We start from the raw sequence: 16,979 nt of genomic DNA, 5'->3' as shown, positions 1-16,979 counted from the left end.
AAGTTTCCTCTCAGTCCTGGCTGTCCACTGATGGATAAACCAATGAGATTAATGCTCTCTAAGACACGGCCTCTAGCCAACCATCATCTCCATCCATTTCCATCCACTGACCCCAGGACCCAAATCACTTCCATACTCCATGCCTTAAACACCCCCCCCCCACACACACACACTACCACTACCAGGCAGGGATCTTCCTGCCTATCTATGTTCTTTTCTTTTCTTTTTTAATTTTTATTATTGTTAAGTAGTTTTACAAAGGAATGGCCATTCCACAAAGCAGTTTATGGAGACAATGTCTATCTATCCTCTGACCCTTCTAGTGGGTCATTTTTCACTATATGATTTGAAAATACACCCAGGTGCTGGTGGCTCATGCCTGTCATCCTAGCTACTCAGGAGGCTGAAATTTGAGGATCATGGTTCAAATCCAGCCTGGACAAGAAAGTCCATGAGACTCTTATCTCCAATTAATCACAAGAAAACTGGAAGTGGAAGTGTGGTGCAAAGTGGTAGAACACTAGCCTTGAACAGAGAGCTCCAAAACAGCACCCAGGCCCTGAGTTCAAGCCTCATGACCTATAGAAAAATGAAATGAAAGATCTGAAAATTAGTTTCAAACATACCTAAAAAATATTTTGCTCCCCTGCTTAAAACTTTTCCATTTTTCTATTAGCAAGAAATTATAATGTATCTCCTGCCCTTGGCAGAGTCTCTTTCTCTAGATGATTACTCTTATTTGTATATGGTTTATGTTTTCTTTTTTTGAGTGCAGCACATTTGCTGTTCCTCATGGCATTAACACTTGCTTTTGTATTAACTAGTCATCTCCATCATCATGTTTTGATGGACTGTGTTTCTCTTTGGCATTCAAGTCTCAGTTCAAAGAAAAAACATGTAACAATTGTCCCAGATCACTGTATATAAAAATGACTCCACCTTCCCACCAGTGTCACAGAATGCCATTTCATGTTTTTCATAATGCTTATCTTTTATAACACATGTCTGTTGGTTCATTGATCTAAACTGAAATTTTAAAACTTCATCCTGCAGTCCAGATTCAACCCCCATAACTTGTTTTTTTTTTCACATGTCATGAATAAACAGCCACAAGAGATTGGTATTTATGTTTCAACAAATAGGTGAAATGAATTCTTAGGAAGACTATTTGGTTCATTCATCCATTAGAGGCATCTGAATTGATTCTATACCATGGCTATGGTGAATAGGGCTGCAATGAACATGGTTGTGCTTGTGGCTTTACTCTATTCTGGGTGGCAATCTTTTGGATAAAGACCCCAGGAGTGGATTGCTGGATCATGGAGTAGCTGGATATTTTAAGTTTTGGGGGAACCTCCATACTGGTTTCCAAAATGGTATGCATCCATAATGGAATTTTACTCATCCATTTGAAAGAATGATATTGCATCGTTTGCAAAGAAATGAAAGGACCTGGAAAAAATTAACAGTAAGTGAAGGAAGTCAGGCCCAGAGTGACAAAGTCTGCATGTTTTCTCTCATATGTGAAGACTAGAATTGGTTTATAAACATACAAGTAAAGACTTTAGAGGCTATGCAAGTTTATGCAAATGTATTAACTGAAATATGGTAGATGCAGGAGAAGGCTCAATCCAAGTAATTCCTTAAAAAGGCTAAATCAAAGGTCAACAAACAGAACAACAGGAAATGGGTACCTGAAAGAGGTAGGGTAGGGGTTGGAACAAGGGAAGAGAAATAGATAAGTGAAGAGAGGCAGGAAGAGTGTAGTCAAAAATGCATATTCTGGGGCTGGGAAGGTGGCTCAGTGGTAGAATGCTTGCCTCGCATTCATGAGGCTCTGAGTTCAATTCCTCAGCACCACATAAACAGAAAAAAAATGTAAGTGGCACTGTGGCTCAAGTGGTAGAGTGCTAGCCTTGAGCTGAAGAGCTGAGGGACAGCGCCCAGGCCCAGAGTTAAGGCCCCACAACTGACAAAAAACAAAACAACAAAAAAGCATATTCTGTAACTTGAGAAAAGCAAGGGAAGGAGTGGGTTGAAAGGGATGAATGAGAATGATGAATGAGGATGACCTCGCTTCGTTTGCATTGTATTCATAAACTGTTTTGCTGAATGGCAATTCCTTTATACAATGACTTTAAAATAATTTTTAAAAGCAAGACTATTTGGTGACATTTGAAAATCATGACAAGTCTAATCTGTGTCCATAAATGAAGGTTGGGGGTGAAGGGGGACACAGCCATGCTCATTTGCCTAAGGTTTCCAGCAAATATGAGTGTTTGCAACAGAAACTATATGATCTCAAAGGCTTAAAAATCTCCTGTATGCTCCTTTTAATGTAAGATTTGCCAACCTCAAGAGTGGAACGTATTGTCTTTTTGTTGTTGTTTTTTCCTCTTCTGTTCCTTTTTTGCCACTTCTAAGTCCATATTCTACTGCTATAACAGACTACCACAGACACAATAACTTGAAAAATAAATAAATAATAAACAAACAAATAAATAATTGCTTACAGCTCTGGCAGCCAAGTAGTCTAATATCTTAAGGCTGTACCATCTGGTAAGGGCCACCTTGCTTCATTGTAACATGGTTAAAGCCATCACCTAGTAAGGTAGCATGCACCAGAGAACTGTTTGTTGTTGCCATTCCTGGGCTTTGAACTCAGAGCTTGGATACTGTCTCTGAGCTTCTTTCTCAAGGCTAGCACTCTGCCACTTGAACCACAACTCCATTTCTGGCTTTTTTTTGGCTAGTTAATTAGAGATAAGAGTCTCATGAACTTTCTTGCCCGGGTTGGCTTCAAACCTTGACTCTGAGATCTCAGCCTCCTGAGTAGCTAGGATTATGGAGGCCAAAGCCACTGGCACCCAATCGAGAGAGCTTTGTTTATATCATTGTAATAATGAGCCCAGCCACACAATAACACCCTTCAGGAGGGCAGAGCCAATAACAGCATTAATCCATTCATGAGAATGGCATTCCCATGACCCAATCAACCCTTAAAAGCCACAACTCCCCAATACCATCCTAGTTGCAGTTAACTTTCGGTATGAATGGCACTTAGCACCACTAAATGAAAGACTATATTTGTTCTATTTATTATATTCTCAGTGCCTAGAGTGTTCTGATATATAGTAGGCCCATGCAAATAAATGATACTTTATCAAATGAGTGGGCAGTTTATTGACCATTGCTAAGCAACCAGGGAACATACTAATCCAGCCCATACTGCTATAAACCTGTCAGCCCATAAGAAAAAATAATAAATGTGATGGTAAACTCAATGAAAGAACAGCTCAAGCAGAATTCAGCTAAAGTTACATAGAAACTTAGTCACTCCAAATTCTGTGAATGTCTGCTCTTAGAGAGAGCCACAGGTGCTGTGCAGAGTGAACTGAAATCTCAGCTGTTGAATGTAATAGAAATTCCATTCTTGTTTAACTCAGTGCTGGGTTTTTTTGGCCTGAAGGCTCTCGGCTTGGACTTAGGTTGTATGGAGGCTCCCCAGACTCCTAGTGTCTTTCTTGCTGTCAGCATCTAGCAAATGATGGGCAAGAGGGAGAAAAATGGAAATTGTGCTGGAGAGTTTTGTGAGAGAAGCGATAGGCAATCCCCTCTGTTGCCTTCCATTGGCCTTAGCCCAATTATCTGATCCAACTAGAGGCAAAGCATCTGGGAAACACAGTTTCCATCCAACTAGCCACTTCTCACTAAAACCTCAGCACAAGGCAATGCAAATAAGATCTGGGGCTGGGAATGCAGCTGAGTGGTAGAGTGCTTGCCTAGCATGCATGAAGCCCTGGGTTTGATTCCTCAATACCACGTACACAGAAAAAGCCAGAAGTGGAACCGTGGCTCAAGTGGTAGAATGCTAGCCTTGAGCAAAAGAAGCTCAGGGACAGTGCCCAGGCCCTGAGTTCAAGCCCCAGGACTGGCAAAAAATAAATGTCTTTTAAAAAACAATAATAATAATAAGATTTGATCTCTCTTGGTTGCTTTTTGTGTGGGGGGAGGGGCTTGAACCCAGGGCCTGGGCACTGTCCCTGAGTCTATTTGTGCCCAAGGCTAGCACTCTACCACTTGAGCCACAGCACCACTTCCAGTTTTTGAGTAGTTCATTGGAGACAAGAGCCTTATGGACTTTTCTGTCTGGGCTGGCTTTAAACCATGATCCTCAGATCTCAGCCTCCTGAGTAGCTAGGGTTATATGCATGAGCCACCAGCACCCAGCAGGCAACTTAACTTTTTAGAACATTGATTATAACTATGTATTTAAAACTCCAGGGTAGTGACGCCACAGATAACCTGGAGCTGCCCATGTATAAATTCAACTTAATAACTGCATAAGGTAGATCAGTTGGATTTGCAATTTTATGATCATCTCCTTTTAAAATTCTGCTCACTTGGAAAAAAAATCCGATCTCTTATCCAGACTCATTTCCTATATTCAAAGAATTTTTAGAGGTAGATAGAAAATAAGAGATCAAACACCTTAACTAGCCCCAGGAGAAGATTTCTCACTGGCAGAATAGTTGAAATCCTCTCCTGCAAAGTGGATCCTAAACTTTACTACAGCTCCTAACTCTGATTTACTTTCAGATAGAATCAAAGTGCCTGCATATCCTCAGTAGAAAAATCAAAGTATTGAATAATAATTTAACCCATTTCCCAAAGAAAGAGAAATGTGTTTCCATCCCCAAAGCACAACATCTCTTCAAAAAAATCTTTGCCAGCTTTCATTCTACCCAACCTTAGAACCACAATTTGCAATCTGCTAACTCATAAGAGCTATAAGCATGAATCTTGGCATCAGTAAGTCTCTACTACCCTGGTAATCCTTTTAATGTATGTGTGTCAGCAGTCAGGCTTAAACTCAGGCCCTCACTTAGCTTTTTGCTCAATTCTAGTGCTCTAACTCTACAGCCATGCCTCCTCTACCACTCTGATAATATCATGTCTTCTTTTCCTGATAGAGATAGGAGCCAAGCAGGCTACTTTTTTGTGTACTTGATTTGGTTGGTCGTAGGACTTGAACTCAGGGCCTGAGCACTGCCCCTGAGCTTTTTCATTCAAAGCTAGCACTCTACCACTTTGAGTCACAATTCCACTTCTGGTTTTTCTGGTGGTTATTTTTGGACATAAGAGTCTTGTGGACATTTCTGCTTGGGCTGGCTTCAATGATCCTTAGATTTCAGCTTCCTGAGTCGCTAGGATTACAGGCATGAGCTACCACTACCCAGCCACCAGCTGGGTGGCTACTTCCTAATGCTTAAACTATTATTAGCTTCTAGATGGAGACATCTCTAACTAAGACAACTTGTATTCTATTTTGTGTAGATCCCAATTTAACCTGAGGGTTGCCATACTAGCTACAAAAGGTTGTTACACTTAACAATGAAAGCTGCTTTTTAACCTATATAAATCATATCTAAACAGATTTGTCTTCCTTTTTCCCCCTTTTATTAAAATAACTTGAGATTGTAGAGCAGTATTTTGTGTTTTTGAAAAAATATAAAAGAATCATCAACTAGTTTGAGAATGCTCCAGAACATATACTTCTTTTGGAGACTGGGTGTGTTCGATCACGAAAGGAAAACTGAAATGTGCTATAATCTGAAATGTGCCAAACCTGTTAACCTTCAACTAAGTGTCACCCTAATGAATTATAGTGTTTACTGAAAACTCAATATGAACTTTACACTATGGATCCTTTCATTTTGTTTTCATTTCACAAATCCTTTTCTATAACCATTTTACAGATCAGAAACAGGCCCATAGAGATCAATTAGCTTGTTCAAGGTCACAGTATTTAGAGCTTTAACCACTTGTGTGTGGCCATACTAATCTCTTGGCCACTCAGATGACTCTTTTTGAAAAGAAAAAGAAAAAGAAAGAAAGAAAGAAAGAAAGAAAGAAAGAAAGAAAGAAAGAAAGAAAGAAAGAAAGAAAGAAAGAAAGAAAGAAAGAAAGAAAGAGAGAAAGAGAGAAAGAGAGAGAAAGAAAGAAAGAAAGAAAGAAAGAAAGAAAGAAAGAAAGAAAGAAAGAAAGAAAGAAAGAAAGAAAGAAAGAAGGAAAGAAGGAAAGAAAGGAAGGAAGGAAGGAAGGAAGGAAGGAAGGAAGGAAGGAAGGAAGGAAGGAAAAAAGAGAAGGAAGGAATAAGAAGGAAGGAAGGAAGGAAGGAGAGTTAGTGTGTGTGTGTGTGTGTGTGTGTGTGTGTGTGTGTGTGTGTGTGTGTGTGTGTGTATTGAACTCAGGGTCCCATGCCCCTCAAGTGCTCTACCACTTGAGCCACACTGAAGTCTTCTTGCTTTTCAGCTTCTGTGTCAGATAGAGTCTCATGTTTATCCAAGGCTGGCCTTGAATCTGGATCTACCTACCTGAACCTCCCAAGTAACTGGATTTATAAGTGCGCCCTACTAAAACTGGCCTAAATAATATCTCTCAATACAGTGGATCTTAGCCTAATGAGTTATAAGTCAATGAAAACACCTGAAGTGGCTGTACCTTTCCAGTAAGAACAGATAAGTCTGTGGACTGATTGTGAAAAGGAGAGAAGAAAGAATGGAAAGAACAAAGAAGGGAAAGAAGGGAAAAATAGAAAGAGGGGAAAAGGGGGAAAGAAAAAAAATAGTACCTTAGGATCATCTATAAGTTGGATGATAATAATATGTAGACATTTTCCCAAGATTATATTGACTTTATTCAGTAATCTTATTTTTGTAGTCCTTAAGATCTTTGTTCTAGGCTCAGCCACTAATATGCTAAATAATTTAGTATTATAAGTTAGATCATTCAATCTTCCTAGGCCTATAATTTTTTATCTATAGAGAAAATATACTCAAGCCAGTCTGTACCATCTGCATTGCACAAGGTTAAAAAGAGTTTAATTTAGCCAGGCGTCAGTGGCTCACACTTGTAATCCTAGCTACTCAGGAGGCTGACATCTAAGGATCACAGTTCAAAGCCATCCTAGGCAGGAAAGTCTGTGAGATTCCAATTAACTAGCAAAATAAAGCCAGGAGTAGAGCTGTGGCTCAAGGGGTAGAGCACTAGTCTTGAGTACAAAAGTTCAGGACAATGCCCAGGACCAGACCAAAAGAAAGAAAAGAAAGAAAGAAAGGAAGGAAGGAAGAAAGAAAGAAAGAAAGAAAGAAAGAAAGAAAGAAAGAAAGAGAGAAAGAAAGAAAGAAAGAAAGAAAGAAAGAAAGAAAGAAAGAAAGAAAGAAAGGAAGGAAGGAAGGAAGGAAGGAAGGAAGGAAGGAAGGAAGGAGAAAACCAAAAAAAGGCATGTGTCAGACTGAGACAGAAGCCTTGGATTTAATGCATTTCTGTGCGTTCATTCATTCATTCATCTTGGGAAAGTGACTTGACTTTTTTCCACATTGCATTTTTTTCTCTTCACTTACAATGGCAATCATACCTAATAAACACCCTAGTTTTCATGGAAAGGAAAGGAATTCAAACCTAAAATGCACTGAGAATAGAATGCACAGCACTCATTCCATAAACAGCAGCTCATAAGTCTCCTTGCCCAGAGATGAAGCACTTTCCACTGGAACAGCATGAAGATAAGCAGCAGTCCCTGGAAGCAGGTGGCCCTCAGCCAGGGTACCAGGCCAAGCTCACGCACTGTCCAGCTGCCCCACCTCAGGCAATTAATTAGCCTTCCCCTTTAAGCCAAGATGATATGGCATGAACATTGGACAGCTCAGCCTGTGCCCTAGCAGGAGCACCGATGGTAGTAATTGTTGCTGTTGTGAATAACAGCGAGGCTGTAGGGAGGACTGGATGCACAACTCCAGGACTGAGAAAGAGGGAAAGGTAACGGGGCAGGTGCTTTGGTTTTTGCCAGCCTCAGCTGAGGTGTGGCGGTTGTTGGAACCATTCATCCTTCTTTGTATGTACTTCTAGGAAAGAGAGAGAGGGAAAGGTGAGCGAGCAAGCTCTCTTTTCTCTGTCTCTGCTTCTGTGTCTTTATGTGTCTCTCCTCTCTCTCTCTATGCCTCTCTTCTCTTTTTTCTGTCTGCTCTCTTTCTCTATCTCTCTCCATCTCTCTTCTTCTTTTCCTCATCTCTTCCCTCTCTCCTCTTTGTTGTCTTTCTATGTGTCTTCTCTCTCTTCTCTATCTTTCTCTTTCTGTCTCTGTGTCTCCTCTCTCCCTCTCTTTCTCTCATCTCTTCTTTCTTCCTCTCTCTCTCCATCACCCCTTTCTTTCTTCTCTCTTCTCTTCCTTTCTCTGTCTCATTCTTTCTCTGTGTCTCTGTACCTTCTCTCATCTTTTTTTCAGCTCTCTCTTTCCTCTCTTCCTCCCTCTGACTCTGTGTATCTGTTCTGTCTCTCCCATCTCTCTTTTCTGTGGTAATACTGGGGTTTGAACTTACAGCCTTGCAGTTGCTAGGCAGGTACAATAGCTCACCTCCATCAAGACTATCTCCTAAATTTCTTCACATCTCTATCACACATGCCACACACCACTACCCATTTTTTACCTCAGAGTCTTATATCCAGTAGAAACTTGGTAAATATTACCTTGAAAATAAGTCAGTATTAATAACCTGTTGAGAGCTAGGAATGTGGCTTAGTGGTAGAGTGCTTGCCTAGTTAGTACGCATGAAGCCCTGGGTTCGATTCTTCAGTACCACATAAACAGAAAGAGTCAGAAGTGGTGCTGTAACTCAAGTGGTATAGTGTTAGCGTGGAGCAAAAGAAGCTTAGGGACAGTGTCCAGGCCCTCAGTTCAAGCCCCATGACTGGCAAAAAATAAATACATAAGCTGCTGATATTTAGAAAAAAATGAATTCTGTGTAACCTTAAGCAATCCAGCATACCTAGGAATGTAATTGTTCATACTTGGAAAAGGAACACCAACTGGAGGATAAAATTACTACCCTTGGAAGTTAGTTATACGTGTGGGAGAAAAATGCAGGTAACCTAAAGAGAACACAAAAGGAATGTGACGTTTAATTATCTGATTCCAATGACAGTGCAGAGTGAATTCAGAGAGTAGAGGGGTAATAGGTAGAGAGAAAGATATGTTGGTCTTGGATGGAGCTGCATAGAGTTAACTCCCCCATAGTACCAAACAACTTAGCTGCAGAGATGGTTCAATCTATCATCCCTCCAAGGAGACAGCTTCCACCACACAAAGGATTTCCACTTGAGTGGACCTAGAACGCACCTTGTTGCTGCTCCTGATTGCCCAGGACCCTGTCTCACCTTCTATGTCTGTATTCTTCTCCTTGGCAGATTGGCTATTGGAATGAAGATGATAAGTTTGTCCCCGCAGCCACTGATGCTCAAGCCGGTGGGGATAACTCGAGTGTTCAGAACAGAACGTACATCGTCACTACAATCCTAGTGAGTACTCCCTTCTTCACCAGGCTGATTTGGAATTTAAGAGAGTTCCAGATGAAGGATTTATTTTTTTTTCCTACTAACACAGAAAGCTGCCAAGAGCAGGCTATAGATAGACACCGGAAGTAGGAAAAGAAATACCCAGTAAATGAGAGCTCCTGAGTTTTCTCCAGCATCTCTGAGATTCACAGTCTCTCTCTGTTATCTTTGGGGAAGACATGTGCTCTTGTCGACCCATCTGCCCCACCTGTGAAACCAAAGGGTGACATAAATCATGCTGGTTTAAATAGTCCACATTCCCCCAATAGAAGCCATTTGCACCTGCAGTCAAACAATATAGTACACAGGGATAAAGCTGCTGTGCTTCTCACTTTTTCAGTGGTTGATCATAAGAAACTTGGATCTCATTCAAGGATTACTTCTCTGTATCCCAGAAATATCTAAGAGAGAGAGACAGACGGACGGACAAACAGACAGACAGACAGACAGACAGACAGACAGACAGACAGACAGATGGACAGACAGACAGACAGACAGATGGACAGATAGACAAAGAAGGGGGAGGGAAAAGGAGAGGGAGAGAGACTGATATACCATTTACAATTTGAAAAGCCATGTATAAGATGCAGTCCCAGTCCCTTAGCACTTTTACTCAAGACTGGCACTCTACCATTTAAGCCACAACAGCTCCTCTTCCGTCTTTTGGTGTTCAATTGGAAACAAAAGTCTCATGGACTTTCAGGCCCATGCTGGCTTCAAATCACCATCCTCAGATCTGAGCCTCCAGCATCGCTAGGATTATAGGCATGAGCCACCAATGCCCAACTAAAGCATTCTTATTTTTAACATTCTTTTTCTTTTTTTCTTTTTTTTTTTTTTTTTTGTTTCTCTATCTCAAGTTTGTCCCAGGATGACATTTTTTTCAAGAAATAGACACAGGGACCAGACGGATTTCCCAATGTGAAGCACTGTTGGAGTTATACCCCTCTGTCAAGTCCAAGTCTTCTCTCCCCATTGGTGAATTCATAGCCTGCATCTTCTCTCTCCCCATTTCTCTACCAGGAAGATCCTTACGTGATGCTCAAGAAGAACGCCAACCAGTTTGAGGGCAATGACCGCTATGAGGGCTATTGTGTAGAGCTGGCAGCTGAGATTGCCAAACACGTGGGTTATTCCTACCGCCTTGAGATCGTCAGCGACGGGAAATATGGAGCCCGAGATCCTGACACAAAGGCCTGGAATGGCATGGTGGGAGAGCTGGTCTATGGAGTAAGTTCCACCCAGCGGGCACAACTAGACAGCAGATATAGAGTCTGATAGGAAAATACTTGGAGAACAGATGGCCCTCTTCACCAATGTCCATTACACCACTCTCCAACTAGTATTGTTGCTGCTGATAAGTCACTCAAAATCCACTGTCTTAATGCATGCCATCTTCAGGTTCCTGGTCCTAGCTCACTCATCCCCCCAGCCCTACCCTAAGTGTCTTATGACGTCATACCTTCACTGGATCATCGTCCAACAAACGTGATGGGAGAGCTCTGAGATTAATTTTCTCAAGGCAGACTGATAAGTTGTTAAGTCCCTAACTCAAAGTTTTCCATGGTCCCTTTTGGTATAAATTTCTCCTCTGGGTCTGGTTATATATTTGGATCCAACCTAACATTCAAATCAATTGTTCCTCCAATCCATTTCCTGTAGCTCCCAATTCAGCCAAACTTTACCCTCTACTAATTCTGTTTCCAAGATCCCAGCCCCCACCCTCACCACTCACCACCTCTAAACCTTCCTCTAGCACCTGTATCCAATAATAGTTTTTCCTAAGCATCTTCTCTTTTCCCTCATAGTAGCTGTGAACTTCCCTCTGAACTGTAAATTTTAATTCCTGCTTCTTGTCTAATGGTTACCTAACCTTATCTAATGGGTAGCTATATCCTGGGTTATAGGGGTTGATTTCTATGTACTTATACCAAAACTTACTCCACTCAAAGCTACCATTAAGTATTTTGTGTACCAATACTGGGACTTGAACTCAGGGCCTAGATGCTATCCCCTCACTTTTTTTTAAACTTGAGGCTGGTGTTCTACCGCTTGAGCCATACTTGTACTTCTGCTTCATTAGAGCTGAGTCTATGTCATAGACTTATCTGCCCAGGCTGGCTTCAAACCACTGATCCCTAGATCTCAGCCTCCTGAGTAAATGGGATTACAGGTATGAGCCTCCAGCCCCAGTCTAGGCTCCCATTTTCAGTAAGTTGAGAAGTGTTGTGAGAGGCCACAGGATACTTCACAACATTTCAGTATTTAGGGATTCATTAAGAAGCAACATATCCCCAAGGACCTATTTATTTTATGGAGTAGAAAGACAATGACACAGAATAGTAAAAGATTACACAGGAGGAAGGAGTCTGAGTTGTATGGGTCATTCAAAGCTAACTTGAGTTCATTCAAAGTGGCCATGTCCAAATATAGAGAAGTGGAGGATGGTAGAAGAGATAAAGGAGTAAGATGGGTTGAGGATGTGGGTTGAGGATGACCAAGGATAACAGGGAGGGTTATGGACTGATAGGCTGAATACTAGAGACTATGCTGGCGCAGAAGAGCAGGGAGCAATGGGAAAATCAAGTTGCCATTTACAACAGAAGGCTCACCATGCCTTCATTCAGAGGCACTCAACGCTCCAGGCTGTGACTTTGAGCTGAAGCCCATGTCACGCCCCCAATTAGTGTGAAGCACCTGTCAGTAGCAAGCAGTCATTTCAGAGTTATCGTGTTGGTGAAGATACACAAAGGAAATTCATAAAAGGAAAAGATGGAAGAAAGCCAGTGCTGATGGCTCACACCTGTCTTCCTAGCTATTCAGGAGGCTGAGATTTGAGAGTCATGGTTCAAAGCCAGCCTGGACAGAAGAGGATATGAAACTCACATCATCAGTTAACCAGAAAAATGCTAGATGTGGTGTGTGTGTGGCTTAAGTGGTAGAGCATCAGCTTCAAGGGAGCGAATAGCCCAGTACTGGCACAGAAAAAGAATGGAAAAGACAGAAACAGAGAGGAAGGAAGGGAAGAACAAAAGAAGCAAGGAAGGAAGGAACAAACGAAAGAAGCAAGGAAGGAAATGAAGAAAACACTCCTTATAGAGTGGGCTTTGGGGGTGACGTGTGAAGGTGGTAGATGGGTTGAGGATCAGGTTATACTTCTCATCCTCTTCTCCATACTGCTTCTCACCTTGGAAGCTCTACTGATGAAATGGAGCCCTGGATGGGTCTTGCTGCATCTGGAGGCTGGTTTCCATGGGAACCGCCTCCAAACTCTCTTCAGGCTGTCCCCATGGCAATTGCTGTGAACTTTTCACCTTCTCCAGCATTCATCTTCACATTCACCTCATGTAATGCAGTTTCCTTCATTTAAAAACTTGTGATCTGCCCAGAACAAGTGGTAGGATCATCCTGGGGGGAAGAGGGAGAGGGTCAGTAGACCCTCGCAGCACTAATGAGCTGAGGTCCCCGCTCCAGGCCTCAACTCAACTTTTAGGCCTTTCTTCCTATCACAGCCCACTAAGCACGGGCTTCCAAAGGCTTCCTAAGGGACTCACTTCCTCGTCCCTTTTGCATTTACTTAAGTTGGGAACAAATATTATCTCAACCAAAAGCCACCAATGAGGAGCAGGGGGACAGGGGGGAGGAACATATTGTATTTCTTGTGTTGGTAGCTTCTAGTCACTTTTATTGGCACAGGCTCTGAATCACAATCCATCTGCCTCTGTCTTCTCAAACATAATTTTGCAAATGGCAAACTAAACAATGTAACTTCTTTAATAAAAATTGCAAAAGCCACTAGAAATTTAAGGGCTTAAAGGGTTAAAACTCCAGGTTGGCGAGCCAGAGCTAATTGAGAGTCCCAATATTAAAAAACAAACAAACAAACAAAACCAGGAAGTGAGCCAGGTACTGGTGGCTCACATCTGTCATCCTAGCTACTCATGAGGCTGAGATCTGAGGATCAGGGTTCAAAGCCAGCCCAGAAAGGAAAGTCTGTGTGACTCCTTTTTTCTTTTTTTAAATAAGTTTTTTATTGTGAAAATACTGCACAGAGGGGTTATGTTACATGAGCAAGGTAATGAGTACATTTCTTATCCAGCATTGTTGCCTCCTCCTTTGTTTTTCCCATACCATCCCTTCCCTCCCACCTCCACAACTATACCCCCCCAACCCCACCCACCCCCTGCCTAAATTGTTACATTCATTTTTCTACATAGCATCTTCTACATCTCCTTGTTGCAATGGGTCGATCTGTATCCCTATTTAAACATTTTGTTTTTTCCAACATCAATTACAGTAAAAACAGGGGTTATACATAAAAAAAAATCATGTGGTACCTTATAATTACATTAGAATCAATAGCAAGGAAGAAAAATCCACTTGTGTCCTTATCTTGGGGTTCACAGGCTTAACATTATCTTATCTGACCTTTTCTGCTTGTCCCAGACATATACTAGTTATTGCAAATAAGGGAAACGATGGGACCTATGTTTCTTTGGACCTGGCTTACTTCACTTAATATAATTTTCTCCAAGTCTTTCCATTTCCTAACAAATGGGGCGGTGTCATTCTTTCTGATGAAGGCATAGAATTCCATTGTGTGTGTGTGTGTGTGTGTGTGTGTGTGTGTGTGTGTGTGTGTGTGTGTGTGTGTGTGCGTGTGTGTGTGTGTGCATGTAGATATATATATATATATATGTATATATATACACCACATTTTCTTGATCCATTCATCTACTGAGGGGCATCTGGGTTGTTTCCATATCTTAGCTATGGTTAATAATGCTGCAACAAACATAGTTGTGCTGGAAGCTTTAGTATGGTCTTGTTTGTGATCATTTGGTTAAATGCCCAAAAGTGGGATTGCTGGGTCATAGGGGAGCTCTATGTGGAGTCTTTTGAGGAACCTCCATACTGCTTTCCAAAGTGGTTGAACAAGTTTACATTCCCACCAACAATGAAGTAGGTTTCCCTTCTGTCCACATCCCCTCCAGCATCTGTTATTAGAGTTCTTGATTACAGCCATTCTAACTGCGGTGAGGTGGAATCTCAATGTTGTTTTGATTTGCATTTCTTTTATGGCTAGAGAGGTTGCACATTTCTTCATGTGTCTATTGGCCATTCTTCTTTCCTCTTCAGAGAAGTTTCTCTTTAAGTCTTTAGCCCACTTATTTATTGGGCAGTTGTTACTTTGAGGATTTGCTGTTGGGGGATTTAATTTATTGAGTTCCAGTTATATTCTAGATATGAGACCCTTGTCTTTTGTATGGCTAGTGAAGATCTTCTCCCAATCCATGGGCTTTCTATTGATGTTGCTAGCTATGTCCTTTGCCATGCAGAAGCTCTGCAGTTTTGTGCAACCCCGTTTGTTGTGTTTGATTTGTTGTGTTTCTGGCTCTCTATTAAGAAAATTTCGGCCTGTGCCAAAGAGATCTAGGGTTTCTCCTATTCCATCCTGTAATGTTTTCAAGGTGTCTGCTTTGACTCCAAGGTCTTTGATGCATTTGGAGTTGATTCTGGTGCAGGTTGATATATAAGGATCTAGCTTTAGTTTTCTACAGGTGATTAACCAATTTCACCAGCACCATTTACTGAAGAGGCTGTCTTTCTACCATTCTATTTTTTATCTCCCTTATTGAAGATTAGGTGACTATAGGTCTGTGGGTTCATTTCTGCGTTTTCAATTCTATTCCATTGGTCCTGAGGTCTCTTCTTGGGCCAGTACCAAGCTGTTTTGTTTCCTATGGCTTTTTAGTGGAATTTGAAATTTGGTATTGATATTCCTCCAGCACTGTTCTTTCTGTTAAGAATGGTTTTTGCGATTCGAGGTCTTTTATTGTTCCATATGAATTTTTGGATTGCCTCTTCTATTTCCTTGAAGAATGAGGTTGGAATATTGATAGGTATTGCATTGAATTTGTAGATAGCCTTGGGAAGTACTGCCATTTTCACGATGTTGAGCCTTCCAATCCAGGAGCATGGGAGGTTTTTCTACTTTCTAAGTTCTGTTTTGATTTCCTTTTTCAGGTTTTTAAAGTTTTTATCATAGAGGTCCTTCACTTCTTTGGTTGTTAATTCCTAGGTATTTTATTTTTTGTGGGGCTATTACAAATGGAGTTGCTTTCCTAATTTCAGCCACACTTTTCTCATTGTTGGCATACAGAAAAGCCAATGATTTTTGAGGCTTAATTTTATACCCTGCTACTTTGCCAAAGTTTCAAATGAGCTCTAGTAATTTGGGAGTAGAATCTGTGGGATTCTTTAAAAGCAGATCATGTCCTCTGCAAAGAGGGAGAGTTTTACTTCATCTTTCCCTATTTGGATCCCCTTTATGTTTGCATCTTGTCTTATTGCTGTAGCTAGGCATCTAATACTTAATTGAAGAGAAATGGAGAGAGTGGACATCCTTGTCTCGTTCCTGACGTTAAAGGAAATGGTTTTAGTTTTTCACCATTAAGTATAATGCTGGGTGTAAGTTTGTCATACACAGCCTTTATTATATTGAGGAATGTTCCATGAATTTCTAATTGAGACTCTTATTTCCTATAAAACTACTTGAAAGAAAAGCAGGACGTGGAGCTGTCACTCAAATAGTAGAGCATTAGCCTTGAGCAGGGCTCTGAGTTCAAACCCGAGGATCAGCACACAAACACAGAAGAAAACAGGAAGCTGGCACTCAAACAGGATGGTGTGAAGGGAAGAGAGGGAGAGGGAGGAGAAGGGGCGAATGCATACACGAATCCAATGTACATTCTACAAAATGAAGAGTGAAGGAATTGGTGGAGAGAGGAGGGATGGGTGGGAATGTGGAAAGGGGTTACATGGATCAAGACGTATTATATTCATAAACTTCTTTATTAAATGGCACTTTCTTAATATAACTATTTAAAGATAATATTAGGGCTGAGAGGCAGCTGGTGCCAGTACCAGGATCAGGACAAATTTATTAGCTGTCTCTTTGTTCTTCCTGGGTTTTATCCATAGCTGCCAATCACCATCTCTCTTATCTTCATTTTGCTTCCCCTTGTCCTTCCCAACAGTGATTATAGTCACGTTTTGTCACATAGCTTGATGTAGCCAGTGCTGTGCTAAGTACTTACGTTCATTCACTTCCATCTTGTATCAGCCCCATAAAGGCAGACAAGATTATTTCCCACATTTCATAGATGTGGACACTGATGCCCAGGAAGATTCATTCCCTTGGAAAAGAACACAACATCCAAAGTTAGGACAGGCATTTCTGACTGTAATCTGCTGCATGCTCACATGTAGTTCCTGCTCCCTGCATGGCTGTGTCTAGGTGCCATAGTCATACATGTATTTCTGTCTGACCTTTGTCTCGCTGATGAAGAAAGTGAATGAACTAAGCAGACAGAGTTGGATCTGTGTTCCAGTTCTGCCAGTCTGGGGCTGCAGGACTCTTAGAGCCATTAAATCCCAAGGATCGCCTTTATACAGCAGGAACAATGAGTCTTTACAGTACCAGGCTCATATCTCCAGCCCAGTTAATTTTAGGCTCTATTTCCTTTTATTCCCTATCACATTCATTTCCCCTGGGTTGTTTCCCAGTCACTGCATCTTCTGTT

General features: G+C 41.3%; 1 protein-coding gene across 4 annotated transcripts in view; it reads left to right on the top strand.

Moving 5' to 3' along the window:
- Window positions 1-16,979, top strand: part of Gria1 (glutamate ionotropic receptor AMPA type subunit 1) — a 355,061-nt gene that overhangs the window by 230,128 nt on the left and 107,954 nt on the right. For 3 of the 4 annotated variants that reach the window (XM_070019365.1, XM_070019367.1, XM_070019364.1), the window contains exons 9-10: window positions 9,247-9,357; window positions 10,417-10,623. In XM_070019365.1, coding sequence (XP_069875466.1) covers window positions 9,247-9,357; window positions 10,417-10,623 — 318 coding nt within the window. The remainder of the gene's footprint in view (window positions 1-9,246; window positions 9,358-10,416; window positions 10,624-16,979) is intronic. The other variant, XM_070019368.1, reaches the window with a different exon arrangement.

Source organism: Dipodomys merriami, unplaced genomic scaffold (assembly GCF_024711535.1).
Source record: "Dipodomys merriami isolate MVZ:Mamm:240054 unplaced genomic scaffold, mDipMer1.0.p SCAF_130, whole genome shotgun sequence".
Lineage (NCBI taxonomy): Eukaryota > Metazoa > Chordata > Mammalia > Rodentia > Heteromyidae > Dipodomys > Dipodomys merriami.
The sequence above is the reverse complement of the archived record's forward strand: the minus strand, read 5'-3'. Positions and strand labels throughout refer to the sequence as shown.